At 45.9% G+C, this 18,344-nt stretch overlaps 1 protein-coding gene across 1 annotated transcript in view; it reads left to right on the forward strand.

Annotated features, from left to right (window-relative positions):
- Nucleotides 1–18,344, forward strand: part of LOC120936192 (fibrocystin-like) — a 123,461-nt gene that overhangs the window by 94,725 nt on the left and 10,392 nt on the right. Inside the window, exon 5 of the mRNA XM_040348360.1 lies at nucleotides 1,655–1,813. Coding sequence (XP_040204294.1) covers nucleotides 1,655–1,813 — 159 coding nt within the window. The remainder of the gene's footprint in view (nucleotides 1–1,654; nucleotides 1,814–18,344) is intronic.

Here is an 18,344-nt window from a genome sequence, read left to right on the forward strand (position 1 = left end):
CATTACACAGCACCCAGCACCACTGGACCCCTTTACATTACACAGCACCCAGCACCACTGGACCCCTTTACATTATACAGCACCCTGCATCACTGGACCCCTTTACATTACACAGCACCCTGCATCACTGGACCCCTTTACATTACAAAGCACCCTGCATCACTGGACCCCTTTACATTACACAGCACCCTGCATCACTGGCCCCCTTTACATTACACAGCACCCAGCACCACTGGACCCCTTTACATTATACAGCACCCTGCATCACTGGACCCCTTTACATTACACAGCACCCCATTTCCATTGACTGAAACACTACACTATATTGACAGTATATTTATTTCAGATCTAAAAAGAGGAATCTTTTGGAATGAGGGCCAAATGGGTTTGATTCCAGAAGAGGGACAGGCACTCTAAATAAGGGACAACTAGAGGGGAGGGAAGCGCTGCAGTCACCGCTTAAATCGGCCCCAGGGCCAGTTCGGCCCTGCTCCTGGCTCTCCCTGGCAATTCCAGGGGGGGAAAACGACCCCCCTTGCCTTATGGAGCGGACGCCCATGCTCCCATTTAATGCTGTATGCATAGAGCTGGAGCCAACAACACTTGGCAGAGCCAGCTGTAGGACACATGATCAATTTAGTTGTCTTTAAGGGCAAAAGGGGCATTCTTTCCACTGGCCTCCAATGTCAGAGGGAATTTTACCACTGATCCAAATTAATTGTTTTTAGAAGGGTTCCCTAAAACCTAAACATTATTTCAAGGGTTCCTGTGGGGCAAAAAGGTTGAGAAAGGCCAGTCTAGGGGATGGCTTTTTGTAATTTATTTTAGAAACTTGTAACTAGGGAAGACAGCGGAGTATGGGATACTCCAAAGTGTCTAGGCACAATGTTGCAGAGGTCACTTCTCTAGGTGACAGAAACACTACCATCTATGGACCAGGGGAATATTGATCACTTCTCCACTAGGTAGTAGCAACAGCCTTTCACTCCCATTTGTAGACCAGGAGAATGTTATAGCATGGTTAGGACATGAAAGTAGACTGGAACACTCTAAGTTTTCTGCAGCTGATGACCACAAAATAGGTTTGGGCAGTCTGGGTTTTTGCAGCCAAAGACCGCAAGATAGAATAGTACACTGGAGTAGTTTGTAACATCAACAGCTGGGGACCATAGATAAACTGCAGCTGAGCAGATTGGGCCCTGCTCATCAACCCCAGTAGAAGCGAGTCCATGAGCTCGATCCAGGGGCTGCTAAGCCCAGTAGCCAGTGAAGATGGCTTCAGTGCTTAGCAGCCCCCTAAAGCACATGGTTGCCCTTCCTCCAGGGAAAAAGCAAGTCTGAACAGGTTCCGGCCTATTTATCCTCTGTCGGACCACCTACTGGGCACACATGGATTGGCGAGAGGGAAGTAAATATTCAAGTAAGAGATTTGCACTTCCCCCCTAAACTCTGTAAATGACTCAACAGAGACGAGAAAATAATTAATCTCTCCACCTAGGAACCACAAACAGACCCAAGCAATCAACTCTAGCATCTTTAACTACCGAACAAGCTAAACACTAAATTTGCCTAGATGCATGCTTTGTGGGGTGCTATAGTTACCTGACCAACTATGATGGTGACAAGCTCTATGTACTTTGTCTTCTGATTGCAGGTCTCTCATTCTCAATACAGTCACAGGAATTCAACGTCTTTCACCTACTGAAGCAGCCTAGAGAGAATGTCTTCATGCTGGTGGTGTTCAGTTCTGCAGCTTCTGCTATTGTTTTGTTCTTTTTCTTCTGCTGTCTATTCAAATGGAAGAAAGGTGGAAGTGAGTACAGAATCGCCCTTGCCTTTGATATATAACCCTTTTTACATCCCTTTTAAAAAGTAATATGTGGCTAATATTCAGATTTCATTGTTCACCATGGGGGGGGGGGGGAATGTAATGTCTATGACAAGTACTTGTATCCTACTTCTCAGTAACCTGTGGGCCACCAGTGGTTTATAGTAGGTGGCAGCCATATTTAGCATTCTTATGGCCAGCAATGGCAGCCTACATATTTGTATCATTATGCTAAAGCCCAACTCTGTGCTCTGTGCTCCTCTCCAGTGCCTTAACCACCCCTCCTCCCCAAGCAAATGAGACCTCTTCCGCAGGGCTGAACTGGAACAAAAATTTATCCCTGGACTTCATCCAGACCGGCTCACTTTGACAGGTCTCTCCCATGGCAGCTGGACAAACCCAAAAGGCCGGCCAACCCTGATGTCCACCCAAGCCCCTCCTTCCCCTGGTCCTACAATGCGCCTCTATCCCCCCCCATGATGCTCTGGTCCCCCATGCGCCTCTATCCCCCCCCCTTGATGCTCTGGTCCCCCATGCACCTCTATCCTCCCCTCATGATCCTCTGGTCCCCCATGCGCCTCTATCCCCCCCATGATCCTCTGGTCCCCCATGCGCCTCTATCCCCCCCATGATGCTCTGGTCCCCCGCAGCGCTCACCTCCTCTCTCTGGAATACAGACATGCTCCTCGGGAGTCACACTGAGAAGCTCATTATCCGATCCTGGAGGACGTCGGCCACACATAGATGTAGCATAAGCTTCCTCGGCACTCGTTTTCCTGCTCTTTCCTTCCCCCGCTCTCCAACCTGTCTGCTGCTGTGGAGAATCTATATGGAGAGCGGGGGAAGGAAAGACCAGGAGAACGAGTGCCGAGGAAGCTTATGTCACAGCTGTGTGCGGCTGCCGTCCTTCCGGATCGTATGATGAGCTTCTCAGTGCGACTCCCGAGGAGCATGTCTGTATTCAGTCACGCTGAAGTTAACTGGCCAGGAAGAGGAGGTGAGCACTGCGGGGAGGGAGAGGAGGTGAATGCTGCGGGGAGGGAGAGGAGGTGAATGCTGCGGGGAGGGAGAGGAGGTGAATGCTGCGGGGAGGGAGAGGAGGTGAATGCTGCGGGGAGGGAGAGGAGGTGTGCGCTGCAGGGAGGGAGAGACAGAGGAGCTGAGGGGGACGGCGGTCCGCTGTCACTGAAGCCGGCTCACTGAGCCATCGGCCCACCGGGAAACTCCCTGTAGTCCCGATGGCCAGTCCATCCGTGCTCTTCCTTGTTTCACAAACACAGGTAGTTTATCAAAGAATCATACTCTATGATTAAGTGCCTGCGTGCGTAAAATACATAAGAGGTTTTGCTTGCCATTGTATCCATGTTTTAAAACATTAAAGAGGTTCTAAAGGCAGAAGATTTTTTATTTTCATGCATTCTGTATGTAGCAGCCCTCAGACCCCTCCCCAATATACTTATCCGCGTCCAATGGTGATCCAGTAATGTGCACAAGAGCCGCTGTTCTCTTGGGTCTCTGCCTCCTCATTGGCTGACACACAGCAGCTCTCATTGGCTCTCACTGCTGTGAATAACAGCCAGGGAGGAGGGGGCAGGATTAAGCCACGCTTTGTGTTTCCCATAGACACACAGAGGCGCCTCAGGAGCAAGCATGCTCAAGTTCGCCCAGAGCAAGCTGCTGTGCTGTGGGGGCACTCAGCAGGGGGAAGGAGCCCAGAGCGCTGGTGGGGGCTCAGAAAAGAGGAGGATTGGGGCTGCTCTGTGCAAATCCATTGCACAGAGCAGGTAAGTATAACAAAAGCAATTGTAGGTTTAATATCACTTTAATAAAGAAGCCAGTATGTCATTATCCATATGTATAGCACTCTGCTGACCCCTCCCACCCACTATGACATTACATAGAAAAACACAGAGATCCAGTAATGATGTCGCCAGGTCTAAAATAAGGTATGTATTGAAAACAGAAAGAGTCTATTCAATTATTTAATTGCAAATTTATGACGGGGGAAGAGAAAACCAGGGAAAGCAAAATATAAGCCAACTCATAAAGCTGCTCTGATTAGAAGGATAACTAAAGTGTAGAAATATACAGCAGTAATAATTGAAGTGGACCTCCAGCTCAGACATTTGTGGTTTTATTGCTGTTTAAGTCCTTAAACCAGGGGAGGGCTGGCAGCCTTAGGCCTGGGGGGCAAGTCCAGTCAAGTGGCCCATTAACACCTTGCCGATCAGCCGCCGTCGTTATACGGCAGCAGGTTGGTTCCCCAGCGCCCACGGCGTGGAGCTGATGCGCGTGGCCAGCAGCTGCGATATCCACCAGCGACCCTATGAACACTTAAACCCTTGATCGCCCCCTAGTGTTAACCTCTTCCCTGCCAGTGACATTTATACAAAAATCAGTGGGTATATTTAGCTCTGATCGCTGTATAATGTTCACTGGTCTCAAAAAAGTGTCCAATCTGTCCACCCCAATGTCGCAGTCCTGCAAAAAAAAAAAAATAAAAAAAAATCGCTGATCACTGGCATTACTAGAAAAAAATTAAAATAATTAAAATTTCAAATCTATTCCCTATTTTGTAGATGCTATAACTTTTGCGCAAACCAATCAATACACGATTATTGCGTTTTTTTTTTTTTTACCAAAAATATATATATCTTGGCCTAGACTGATGAAGAAATATATTTTTTGGGGGGGATATTTATTATAGCAAAAAGTTAAAAATATTGGTTGTTTATTTTCAAAATTTCTCTTTTTTGTTTATACCGCAAAAAATAAAAACTGTGACCAAATACCACCAAAAGAGAGCGCAATTTGTGGGGAAAAAAGGACGTAAATTTTGTTTCGGTACAACATCAAACATCAATTGTCAGTTAAAGTGATGCAGTGCCGTATCGCAAAAAATGGCTTGGTCAGTGCCCATCAATGCAGCCTCATCAGTGCAGCCTCACAACTGCAGCCTGATCAGTGCCGCCTCACCAGTGCAGCCTGATCACTGCCACCTCACCAGTGCAGACAGTACCCATCCATACAGCCTCACCAGTGCAGACAGTGCCCATGAGTGCAGCCTCACCAGTGTAGAGAGTGCCCATCAGTGCAGCCTCACCAGTGCAGAGAGTGCCCAGGCATCAGTGCAGCCTGATCAGTGCTCATCAATGCAGCCTCACCAGTGCCTATCAACGCAGCCTGATTAGTGCACTTAAAGTGGAGGTTCACCCTTTAAAACATTTTTTGACATCACACAAAGTCGCGCCATCCTACCGACAGAATGCCAGTGTTTTTTTTTTTTCTCAGCACATACCTCTTAATCCCGATTTTCACCTCACGGCAATCCCGCGGGAGTGGGCGTTCCCAAGCACTGCCTGTGATTGACAGGCTTCCGAACGGCGCATACTGCGCGTCACAGGTTGCCGACAGAACCCGAACATCGGTGCGCAGGCGCCGTATAGAGCCGCACCGACGTTCGGGTTTTTTCGGCAACCTGTGACGCGCAGTATGCGCCGTTCGGAAGCATGTCAATCACAGGCAGTGCTTGGGAACGCCCACTCTGGCGGGATCACCGTGAGGTGAAAATTAAGGATCAAGAGGTATGTGCTGAGAAAAAAAAAAAAACACTGGCATTCTGTCGGTAGGATGGCGCGACTTTGTGTGATGTCAAAAAATGTTTTAAAGGGTGAACCTCCACTTTAATGCAGCCTCACCAGTGCAGAAAGTGCCCATTAGTGCAGCCTCACCAGTGCCCAGCTCCTATGCGATGCATACTACTGAAGGGGATACAGACTATACAGTAATAATGTTTTTACAGAGGCAGGTCATCACATCTTACCTTTGCAGCCTTGCAGCCTTTCAGTCTCAGTCTCTCTCTGTCATGTCTCTCTGTCATCATGTCTCCCTGCAGCCAGCCCCAGCAGGCTCGTACCATGTCCCTCCCCTGACGTGCCACATGAGTCAGGTCATGTCACATGACCTGCCTGCCTGGTTGCCTCTGAGACTCCTGGGAGGTGGGAGTTGTAGTTTGCTGTGCTGATAACTTCCTTAACTTCAGCGCGGCCAAACTACAACTCCCACAATGCAGCACAGTCTGTGCAGCAGACAGCCAGCCAATCGGCGGCCGCGGTGGCCGAACTACAAACTACAACTCCCACGATGCAGTGCAGCAGCCAGCCAATCGGCAGCCGCCGTGGCCGACTTATAGTGAAAAAATAAAAATAAATTTACAGACAGCCAGCGCCGCGGCCTTTTTTAAAGCTAATGTAAGCGGCCCGGGGGGAAATCTCCACTTTTCCACCTGGGCCAGTCCGCCCCTGCCTTACACTATGTGCTGGTGACTGTTGTCAGGATATAAATCCCCAAATGGGGACACCTATTGGTTGACAACTGTCTAAACCCTCATACACACGATCGGTCTTCCATCTGACTTTTCTGTGGATTTTGGGCCAAAGGGGCGTTGACCGTGAACTTGGTATGCATACACACATCAGAACTTTTTCAACCAACATTCACCAAATCACGTGGTTTTTCAGCTCTTTACTGCCACCCTTTGGGCATCTTCTGCCAATGTTGTCTGATGTTTAGCATTGGTTCGGAGCATGTTTGTTTGTACTTTGGACTTTAGTCCTATGGACTTGTGTACACACGATCGGATGATGCTCCATCGGACATTTGTTGTCAGAAAGTTTGAGAGCATACACAGCGAACATTTGTCCATTGAAAAACAGAAAACAATTGTCCGATGGAGCATACAGAAGGTTGGATTGTCCGATAAAACACGTCCGTCGGACCGCTGTTGTCGAAAAGTCTGCCTTTAGAGTAAGGCCCCATACAAACTATTAGATTTTCTGCAGGTTTTTGTCTTCAGATTTACCAAAACCATGTAATATGAGGTCAAACCTTTTATATGCAATCAGGCAGGCCCTTGCACTACATGGTTTTGGTAAATCTGAAGACAAAAATCTGCAGAAAATCTAATAGTGTGTATGGGGTCTAAATTACATTTTTCTTCAAAGATTTACCCTTAAAATGGATGTAAACCCAAAACATTTTTTTTTTTTTACGTCTCAATGTACAGTATAGATTTTCTATCATCTGTGCCCAGTCTTGCCACACACAGTTAATCCAGCTCTGAGCAATCCTCTTTTATTGTTCAGTGAAATAAAACAGACTTGCAGAGAAAAACCTTAGTCCATTCCGCCCCCTTGCTGTGAGGGACAGGTTATTTACATATCTCATGCACTAGCCTGGAGACGGGCATTATTTTTTAATAACGTATTTGACTGGATGTTAGTGATCATAGCAGATTTTAGTGTAAGGAATACACAGGAAAAAATGCATGTTGACAAATGGAGTGTAGAGGAGGGCGGAGAGTCTACTAACATCACGACTCCACCCACAGAGCTCCAGACAACAGATCCACCCGCAGAATCTGCAATTTTTCAGTTCTTATAACAGACAGAGGGGAAACATTTGACAGGTAAGGGTACATGCAGGAGTTCCTGTGTTCGAGGCTTAACTTCCTGTCTTAACCACTTAAGGACCGCCTCCTGCACATATACGTCGGCAGAATGGCACGGCTGGGCACAAGCACGTACAGGTACGTCCTCTTTATGTGCCCAGCCGTGGGTCGCGGGTGCACACCCGCGACCCGGTCCGGCCCGCGATCGGTCCCCGCAGCTAAAGAACGGGGAGAGCTGTTTGTAAACACAGCTTCCCCGTTCTTCACTGTGGCGCCGTCATTGATCGTGTGTTCCCTTTTATAGGGAAACACAATCAATGACGTCACACCTACAGCCACACCCCCCTACAGTTAGAAACACAAATGAGGTCACACTTAACTTCTTCAGCGCCCCCTTGTGGTTAACTCCCAAACTGCAATTGTCATTTTCACAGTAAACAATGCATTTTTAATGCATTTTTTGCTGTGAAAATGACAATGGTCCCAAAAATTTGTCAAAATTGTCCGAAGTGTCCGCCATAATGTCGCAGTCACGAAAAAAATCGCTGATCGCTGCCATTAGTAGTAAAAAATTTTTTTTATAAAAATGCAAAAAAACTATCCCCTATTTTCTAAACGCTATAAATTTTGCGCAAACCAATCGATAAACGCTTATTGCGATTTTTTTTACCAAAAATAGGTAGAAGAATACGTATCGGCCTAAACTGAGGATTTTTTTATATATATATATATTTTTGGGGGATATTTATTATAGCAAAAAGTAAAAAATATTGCATTTTTTTCAAAATTGTTGCTCTATTTTTTGTTTATAGAGCAAAAAAAAAAAAACGAAGAGGTGATCAAATACCACCAAAATAAAGCTCTATTTGTGGGGGAAAAAGGACGCCAATTTTGTTTGGGAGCCACGTCGCACGACCGCGCAATTGTCAGTTAAAGCAACGCAGTGCCGAATCGCAAAAACTGCCCGGGTCCTTTAGCTGCCTAAAGGTCATGGTCTAAAGTGGTTAAATGGGCCGGCCACGTGTAGCAAAAAAAAAACTGTTGGGCTCAAATCTTTCCACTCTACTGGCTAGGGGAGAAATATCTGGAGTTCCACTTTTTTGTTTCTTTCCCCAGCAATTTTATATCAAAATAAAAGATAGTGTTTTTTGCACCCAGAAACACATTTTCTGTTAATAAGATCAGGTTTAATATTCAGATGGGATTTTAATCTTCTTCAGAATGTGATTTAAAGTAAGCCGCTTGATTATTCACAGGGATAAATTTTCATTACAGTATTTGGTCTAGTTCATCCGCTTCTGATCATTTTAATCCATTTTTTATGGTAAGGGGACATCGTATGAGCTAATTGCTATTATTCAGAAAGCCTAATCCCTTAATCTGTATTAAATCCATCAATGTGTCCTAATGTATGCAATGGAATGCCTTAGGGGATTTGAAATTGTTCCTGGGATGTTGTGAATAGTGATAAAATGCATTTTTTAATAAGAAAAAAAAAAACTTTAAAAGTTAGTTTACGTAAAACTAATTTTTAGTTATGGATGGACTGGATCGCCCACTGGCTGCCCCTGTATAATGGGTAGTTATTCAGCCTCCTGCAGACTTAGTACAAGTTGCAAAGAAATAATAAAACAGCAGGTTGAGGAATGGGTAGGGAGAGTTGATAGGGGTGACTGGCCTATGATGTGACTATCTGTGGGTTCACGAGTTCAAACTGCCAGACCCCCAATGCCCAGGTGCCACAGGACAAAACTGGTAGCGCAGATGCTGCGATAGCATTCATTTAAAGGGGTAGAAAAGGTACAACTTTTTCCCTAAATAGCTTCCTCTATCTTAGTGCAGTCCTCCTTCACTTACCTCATCCTTCCATTTTGCTTTTAAATGTCGTTATTTCTTCTGAGAAATCCTCACTTCCTGTTCTTCTGTCTGTAACTAAGGATGAGCCGAACACCCCCCTGTTCGGTTCGCACCAGAACTTGCGAACACACCAAATGTTCGTGTGAACTTTTGAACCCTGTTAAAGTCTATGGGACTTGAACATTTGAAATCTAACGTGTTAATTTTAAAGGCTAATATGCAAGTTATTGTCCTAAACAGTGTTTGGGGACCTGGGTCCTGTCCCAGGAAACATGTATCAATGCAAAAAAAAGTTTTAAAAACTGCCGTTTTTCAGGAGCAGTGAATTTAATAAAGCTAAAAGTGAAACAATAAAAGTGAAATATTACTTTAAATTTTGTACCTAGGGGGGGTGTAAAGTCAGCATGAGAAAAAGCGCATGTTTCCCGTAACTTAGAACTGTCCCTGCACAAAGTGTAATTTTTGAAAGAAAAAAAGGCATTTAAAACCGGCTTTGCGGCTATAATGAATTGTCGGCTCTGGCAATTCAGAGAAGATTCATTCATAAAAAAAACGTGGTGGTCCCCCCAAATTCCATTAACAGGCCCTTCAGGTCTGGTGTGGATTTTAAGGGGAACTCCACCCCAAATTAAAAAAAAATGGCGTGAAGTTCCCCCAAAAATCCACACCAGACCCTTTTCCGAGCACGTTAACCTGGCCGGCCGCAGAAAAGAGGGGGGGACAGAGTTCGGCCCCCCTCTCCTGAACCGCACCAGGCCACATGCCCTCAACATGGGGAGGATGTCCCCATGTTGATGGGGACAAGGGTCTCATCCCCACAACCCTTGCCCGGTGGTTGTGGGGGTCTGCGGGCGGGGGGCTTATCAGAATCTGGAAGACCCCTTTAACAAAGGGGACCCCCAGATCCTGGCCCCCCCCATGTGAATTGGTAATGGGGTGCACTGTACCTCTACCATTTCACGAAAAAAGTGTAAATAGTTAAAAAAAAACACACACAGACACCGTAGAAAAAATGCCTTTATTATTAAAAAAAAAAAATCCAGCGGTGGTAATCCACTCTCGATGCGGCTCCCTGCTCCAATGTTGTCTTCTATTCAGCGACGGATGATCTCTCCAGCGACGGGTGATCAGCGGTCCGGTCCAGCGATGAGAAGATCCATCCGTCCAGAGCGCAGCAGGCGAGCTCCACTCTCCGCTGGACACAGCCTAGCGGAATGACGCGCTGGAGCTTTGACATTTCTTATATAGTGGAAGCAGCCACCCTTCACGTGACCCCGCCCCCTCTGACGCACCCTCGTACGTCACTGGGAAAGCCCGGTCTTTCTCCCATAGACTTTAACAGGGTGTTCCGCGGCTTTTCGAATTTGCCGCGAACACCCCTAATTGTTCGTTGTTCGCCGAACAGGCGAACAGGCAATGTTCGAGTCGAACATGAGTTCGACTCGAACTCGAAGCTCATCCCTATATGTAACTCCACACGGTAATGCAAGGCTTTCTCCCTGGTGTGGAGTGTCGTGCTCGCCCCCTCCCTTGGACTACAGGAGTGTCAGGACGCCCACTAACACACAGCTCTTTTCTCTATCTGCAACGTAGAGAGCATCCTGACTCTCTGTAGTCCAAGGGAGGGGGCGAGCACGACACTCCACACCAGGGAGAAAGCCTTGCATTACTGTGTGGAGTTACAGACAAAAGAACAGGAAGTGAGCATTTCTCAGAAGAAATAAGGACATTTAAAAGCAAAATGGAAGGATGAGGTAAGTGAAGGAGGACTGCACTAAGGTAAAGGAAGCTATTTAGGGAAAAAAATTGTACCTTTACAACCCCTTTAAAAGAGCAATCATAAGGAACAACTAAACAGTGAGATGCTACTGCTATCCTGAATATATTGCAGCTGTGCTAAAAAATAATCCACTCAATTTACCTTAAATCTGTTTAAATCTTCTGCAATCTAGAATCCTGAGAACTCTTTACAGGGTTAATGGGAGTGTACTCCCCAGATCCTGTGATGTGTATCTTCCAGTTCCTCTTCATCTGCTTTCTGTATCACAAGTCGCATTTATTCAAGCTTGAATTTGGCTGGTGGATAATTAAAATGTCATAGTATTGACGTTTCTGTTTTATTGTATATTCTCTGGTATTGATGTTTTTTATCAGAATTCCTGTGCTGTAAAAAAGTATTCATACCCCTTGACATTTTTTGCACATTTTGTCCTGTTGCAACCAAAAACGTAAATGTTTTTTACTTGGGATTTTATGTGATAGACCAACACAAAGTGGCACATAATTGTGAAGTGGAAGGAAAATGATAAAACTTTTTACACATGTATATGTGAAAAGTGTGGCGTGCATTTGTATCCAGACCCTTTCACTCTGATACCCCTAACTAAAATCTAGTGGAACCAATTGCCTTCAGAAGCCACCTAATTAGTAAATAGAGTCCACCTGTGTGTAATTTAATCTCAGTATAAATACAGCTGCTCTGTGAGCCCTCTGAGGTTTGTTAGAGAGCTTTAGTGAACAAACAGCATCATGAATGCCAGGGAACACAAAAGACAGGTCAGGGATATTGTTGTGGAAAAGTTTAAAGCAGGGTTAGGTTATAAAAAAATATCCAAAGCTTTGAATATCTCACAGAGCATTTTTCAATCCATCATCTGGAAATGGAAAGCGTATGGCACAACTGCAAATCTGCCAAGTCATGGCCGTCCACCTAATTTGACAGGCCGGGCAAGAAGAGCATTAATCAGAGAAGGAGGAGCTGCAGAGATCCACAGCTCAGGTGAGAAAATCTGTCCACAGGACAACTATTAGTTGTGCACAAATCTGGCCTTTATGAAAGAGTGGCAAGAAGAAAGCCATTGTTGAAACAAAGCCATAAGAAGTCCCATTTGCAGTTTGCAAAAAGCCATATGGGGGACACAGCAAACATGTGGAAGAAGGTGCTCTGGTCAAATGAGACCAAAATTAAAAGTTTTGGCTTAAAAGAAAAATACTATGGGCCGGATTCAGAAAGCACTTACGCCGACATATCTACTGATACGCCGCGTAAGTGCACGGATGCGCTGTCGTATCTATGCGCCTGATTCTCCAAGTAAGATGCGTAGAATTTTGGCTTCATACGACCGACGTAAGTTTCCTACGCCGTCGTATCTTGGGTGCATATTTACGCTGGCCGCAAGAGGCGCTTCCATTGATTTACGTGTCAAATATGTAAATGACCTAGATACGCCGATTCACGAACGTACTTGCGCCCGTCGCTGTAATCTATGCTTTTTACGTAAGGCGTACGTCCGGCATAAAGTTATTCCACCTAAAGGAGGCGCATCCCATGCAAAGGTATGGACGACGGAACAGCTGTCGAATTTTACGTAGTTTACGTAGGACTACGTGAATAGGTCTGGGCGTAGCTTACATCACGTCGTAGGCAGTGATTCGACGTATCTTATGGATTATTTTAGACGTGGTTCTGAGCATGCGCACTGGGATGCGTCCACGGTACGGCTCATGCGCCGTTCGTTCGGCCCCTCATTTGCATGGGGTCACGGTTCATTTAAATGAATCACGCCCACCGTCCACCTACTTTGAATTACGTGGGCTTACGCCGAAAGATTTACGTTACGCTGGCGCAACGTAGGGAGCGAGTGCTTTGTGAATACCCCAGAATACGCCCAGAAGCGATTCAGTTCGCATGCGCCGCGCTGTATAAGTTTTTCATTCATTCATTCATTCAATACTCAGCTTGCGTCTCTGGGATACGTCGGCGTAGCGCATATGAGATGCGCTACACCGGAACAAAGATGCGCCGATCTACGTGAATGCAGCCCTATGTGTGGTGGAAAACTAACACTGCACATCACCCTGAACACACCAACCCCACCGTGAAACATGGCGGTGGCAGCATCATGTTGTGGGGATGCGTTCCTTCAGCAGGGAAGCTGATGGGAAGATGGATGGAGCCAAATACAGGGCAATCTTGGAAAAAACCCTGTTAGAGTCTGCAAAAGTCTTGAGACTGGGACGAAGGTTCACCTTCCAGAAGGACAACGATCCTAACCATGCAGTCAGATCTACAGTGGAATTGGGTTTGGATAAAATTATATTTATGTGTTAGAATGGCCCAAAGTCCAGACCTAAATCCAATTGAGAATCTGTGGCAAGACTTTAAAATTGCTGTTCACAGACGCTCTCCATCCAATCTGACAGAGCTTGAGACATTTTTCACAGAAGAATGGGCAAATATTTTACCATCTAGATGTGCAAAGCTGGTAGATATGTGCCCAAACAGACTTGCAGCTGTAATTTGTGGTAAAAGGTGGTTTTACAAAGTATTTGGGGGGGGGGGGGGATGCTGAATACAAATGCACACCACACTTTTCACATATTTATTTGTCAAAAAAATAAAATAAAACCATTTATCATTTTCCTTCTACTTCACAATTATGTGCCACTTTGTGTTGGTCTATCACATAAAATTCCAATAAAATACATTTACGTTTTTGGTTTTAACATGACAAAATGTGGAAAATTTCAAGGGGTGTGAATACTTTTTCAAAGCACTGTAACTATAGGCTTGCTGTTAGTGTGTTTTGAGAATTTCAAAGCATTACCCCCGAGTGGCTCCTCTGAAATTCCTAGGGGTGAATGATGCGTATTGCATGTAGTAGAAGTAAAGGAATGTCCAGACAGGTGCTCTTTGCTGTGCTCTTTATTACCCAGCCGGGTAAAAACAGTAAACTTGTGGTGAGGAAAGTAAAGCTGAGGAAGATAGGAGAATAGCAGATTCAGGCGTCATGATAGGAAACAGTCCTGCTCCCAAACGTAACACTTCTATGCGTCACTCCCGCCAGAGTGGGTTCAGTGTACCCAGACAGGCCTGACAGCCGGATTATCACTCGGACAATTGTAGGAATAAGTCCCTGCCACAGACCCTCCTTGGTGAACTTGAACTTGGGAGAAAGTCTCTGCCACAGACCTTCCTCAATGAGCCTCAGGGTTGGATTATTGGAGATATGCATCCTTATTTAAGTTACGTCTGGATCTCCTTCAACTTGCCGCCCAGGTACCGACCGACAGGTGATCAATCATTCGGTGTCCGGCTACCTCGATCCCCAGTGGTTTGTCCAGGCCCTTTTGGACCGCCAGCCTCTTAACCACTTGCCGACCGGCCACCGCCGTTATACGTCGACAAGTTGGCTCGGCTGGGCGAGAGCACGTAATATGACGTCCTCTCTCCCAGCCGCCACTAGGTAATCCAATGCATTTTTATAGCACTGATCGCTATAAAAATGCCAATGGTCCCAAAAATGTGTCAAAAGTGTCCGAAGTGTCCGCCATAATGTCGCAGTACCGAAAAAAAAATCGCTGATCGCCGCCATTACTAGTAAAAAAAATATAATAAAAATGACATAAAAATACCCCCTATTTTGTAAACACTATAACTTTTGCGCAAACCAATCAATAAACGCTTATTGCGATTTTTTTTTACGAAAAATATGTAGAAGAAAACGTATCGGCCTAAACTGAGGAAAAAAAATTTTTTTTATATATTTTTGGGGGATATTTATTATAGCAAAATGTAAAAAATATTAATTTTTTTCAAAATTGTCGCTCTATTTTTGTTTATAGCGCAAAAACTAAAAACCGCAGAGGTGATCAAATACCACCAAAAGAAAGCTCTATTTGTGGAAAAAAAAGGACGCCAATTTTGTTTGGGAGCCACGTCGCACGACCACGCAATTGTCTGTTAAAGCGACGCAGTCCCGAATCGCAAAAAGTACTCTGGTCTTTGGGCAGCAATATGGTCCGGGGGGTAAGTGGTTAATGGCGCTCCTCAGACTGACTCCCCACTGAACAGCAGTACAGCTTGGAATCTTCAGATTGGGAACCCAGTCACTCACTGGGTCCCAGCCACTGTTCAGATGCTCCGGGTCAGCATGGCCCCGGAACCAGGAACACAGCATGGCACGCACGCCCCGGCCAGGTAGGCCATGACGCCGGGGCGCTGTGATGTGGCCACCCTAAAGGTGGGTGCCACACTGGATGAAGAAGACCCAGAACCAATGGCGTCTGTTCCATAAATACCCCTCCCCAGCATGCAAAGCGAGGACAAACCCTTGGGATTGGCTGCTGGGAAGAGCACCCAAACCTCCACTCCACTGCAACCACCTGCAGTACTGGGGTTGGAAGAAAACCCCAGCACAACAGAATGGGCTCACAGCACAGCCAAGCTGAGACAGAGAGCGCATTTTGCTAACAATCTGGATCAGAGTTTAACTACACTCTGATCTGCCCTTAAATTTCACTAGCACCAGTACTGTAAAGTACATAGGCGCTACAATAGTATAATAGTATCATAGTTGGTAATATTGAATAAAGGCTATTTTTTCACCTGCATCAAAAGTTACAGTTTTCAGATCATAAATGTACTGACAAAGTTAAATGGGGTGGATTTACAGTATATTTCTAAAATGTAGGTACCCTTCCTTAAACTGGAGTGTCCCTAGCTAAATATAATTATTGCAGTTAGGCTGTTGCTAGCATTGGCTTTGTTTGTAATCTTCTAATGTTCATTGGGTTTCTCTTAAAGTGGAGTTCCACCCAAAAGTGGATCTTCCGCTTTAAGCACTCCTCACCCCCTTACATGCCACATTTGGCGTGTATTTTTTTTTGTTTGGGAGTGGTGGCTTCGGTAGGAGTGGGACTTCCTGTCCCACTTCCTCCTTCCACCCAGGGACCGCCTCGGCCACTTCTCCTCTAGCCTTAGGCGGCCCCTTTCTCTAGGCGATCTCCTGGGACACGTGACAGGGGCGTGCCCGGCCGTGAAGCCGAAAGCTTGGGTGCCCACAGAGTGAATGGAGGTGTCGGCAGAGAAGGGGGAGAGGAGCGGAGCGGAGCTCCGGGCGGCTGCATCGCTGGACAGTGGAGCAGGTAAGTGTCTGTTAATTAAAAGTCAGCAGGTACACTTTTTGTAGCTGCTGGCTTTTAATAATCCTAAAAAAGCTGGATATCCCCTTTAAGTCCAAGGACTTTGATTGCTGCTGCCTGCTGCTGTTGAGCGTTCTTGAGTAGACTGAGATGTTATAAATATTTATTCTTCCTTTGTCAATCACTGAGGGCTTTATTCCACTGATGTGGGATGGGGCAGAGAATACATATTTAAAGTGACCATCTAAAGGGGCCTTTGCCTACCAGGCTTTGCATGGTGAGGGAGTCTGTGTGAAGGGTCCAGTTTGTGCATCCCAGGCCTTTTCTTGGGTAAGCAAGCCCGAGTGAAGCAGGGCTTTTTTCTCTTAGAGGCCAGTTTGGGCCTAATGAATCCAAGCTGGCTTGTGGCAGAGGCCTGAGAAGCAAAAAGGTAGACATCCCTCTGGGCCTAGAGATTATAAACTGACCCAAAGAACCTAAAGCTGATCTATGGCAAGGGTTTTAGTAACCTAAAGGTGCCCTGGGGCAGAGGTCAAAAGAACCTACAGAACCTAAGCTGGCCTGTTGCAGTGGTCTAAAAACCTAGGGCCATATTCTCAGAAGAGTTACGACGGTGTATCTCAGGAAACACCGTTGTATCTCTGTTTCTGAGCCTGGGTATCTATGCGAGTGATTCCTAGAATCATTTTTGCATAGATACGGCCAAGATCCGACAGGTGTAAGTCACTTACACTGTCGGATCTTAGATGTAATGCGACGCCGGCCGCTAGGTGGCGTTTACGTTCAGTTCTCATTTGACTATGCAAATGAGCCTGATACGCCGATTCCCGAACGAATTTGCGTCGCGTAGTCGTCATTTACGTCGTTTCCGTAAGCGTAAGGTTACCCCTGCTATATGAGGGGTAACCTTACGCCAGTCCGCCGTATGCCATGTTAAGTATGGCGTCGGGTCAGCGTCGTCTTTTTCCGTCGGTTACGTCGTTTTACTAAGTCGTCCGCGAATACGACTTTACATCAACGACGCTCATGACGTTTTCCGTCGTGAGCTGGAGCATGCGCACTGGGCTATTTTTCCGCCCGGCGCATGCGCAGTTCGATCAGCGCGGGGGCGCGCTTAATTTGAATACAAGCCGCCCCCTTTGAATTACGAGGCCATACGCCGGGCCATTTACACTACGCCGCCGCAAATTACGGAGCAAGCGCTTGGAGAATACGGCACTTGCTCCTGTAAGTAGTGTCAGCGTAGTATAAATAGCTTACGTGACGCCAACGCAGGATGTACGGGAATCTGGCCCCTAAAGTTTACCTGTGGCAGAGGTCAAATGAACCCACAACATCTGATCTGGTCTGTGACAGGGACCTAAAGTACCTAAAGAAAACCTGTGGAAGAGGTCAAGAGAATACAACAAAATCTAAGCTTGCCTGTGGCAGAGGTTTAGGAAATTGAAAGATAACTGGTCATTTAGGCCTAAAGAATTCTTGTAGAGGTCGGGTGTGTGGGGGGATTTTGCTGCTGTAATGAGGTATCCTGTATCCCTAACTTTTCATTCCCAAAATGCAACCAATAAAATAGTTAAAATGGGATTGAAGGTACTAAAGTATGTCTGTTATTGTCTGTGGGTCGGTGTGTTGTTGAGGGTAGCTACAGGATGGGTCACCAGTCGCTAGGCTAGGAGGCCCAATCAACTATTCTTTTTTTAAATTAGACTGGAATGTACTTTTAAAGTGACACAGTGATCGCTCGAGTGAGTAATAAGCCATTGGACTCAGTTTACGTAATTGCCTCCAGCACTTGAAATGAGACCCATGTCCTGGATATCCCCTTCAGCTTTTTACTCAGTTTTATTGATAGTTTGCTGCCGAAGGTCCAAACAAGATGGTGACCTTAGGGCATATTTTGCACTGGGGAGGTTTTGCCTTTAGGTATGCCAAAACACCAAGTCTCCATGCTGTCCCTGTCTGGCGTTAATTTTGGCCAAGTTAAAGTCCGAGCAAAGTTTCTTCTTCTCGCTCTCCAATTAGAATTTATCAGGAAGACATAAAGAAAGGAAATGCTATGGTTTATATATTTTGATACTTACCATGCCACTCCTAAGACAGAATTCAGCCGTGGTTGCCCGAGGATACGAATCTGCTATAAATTCATTTTTATCTAATTTGTCTGAGATCTAAGCTTCCTGTGGAGGTCTGTGATCAAAGCCACTGATTCTGTCTGATGTTGGCTCTGACACTTAATGTCTGCTGACTTACTTCTGTCTATAAACTCTCAGTGGGAGGCTCTGGCTG

This window comes from Rana temporaria, chromosome 4 (assembly GCF_905171775.1).
Source record: "Rana temporaria chromosome 4, aRanTem1.1, whole genome shotgun sequence".
Classification (NCBI taxonomy): domain Eukaryota; kingdom Metazoa; phylum Chordata; class Amphibia; order Anura; family Ranidae; genus Rana; species Rana temporaria.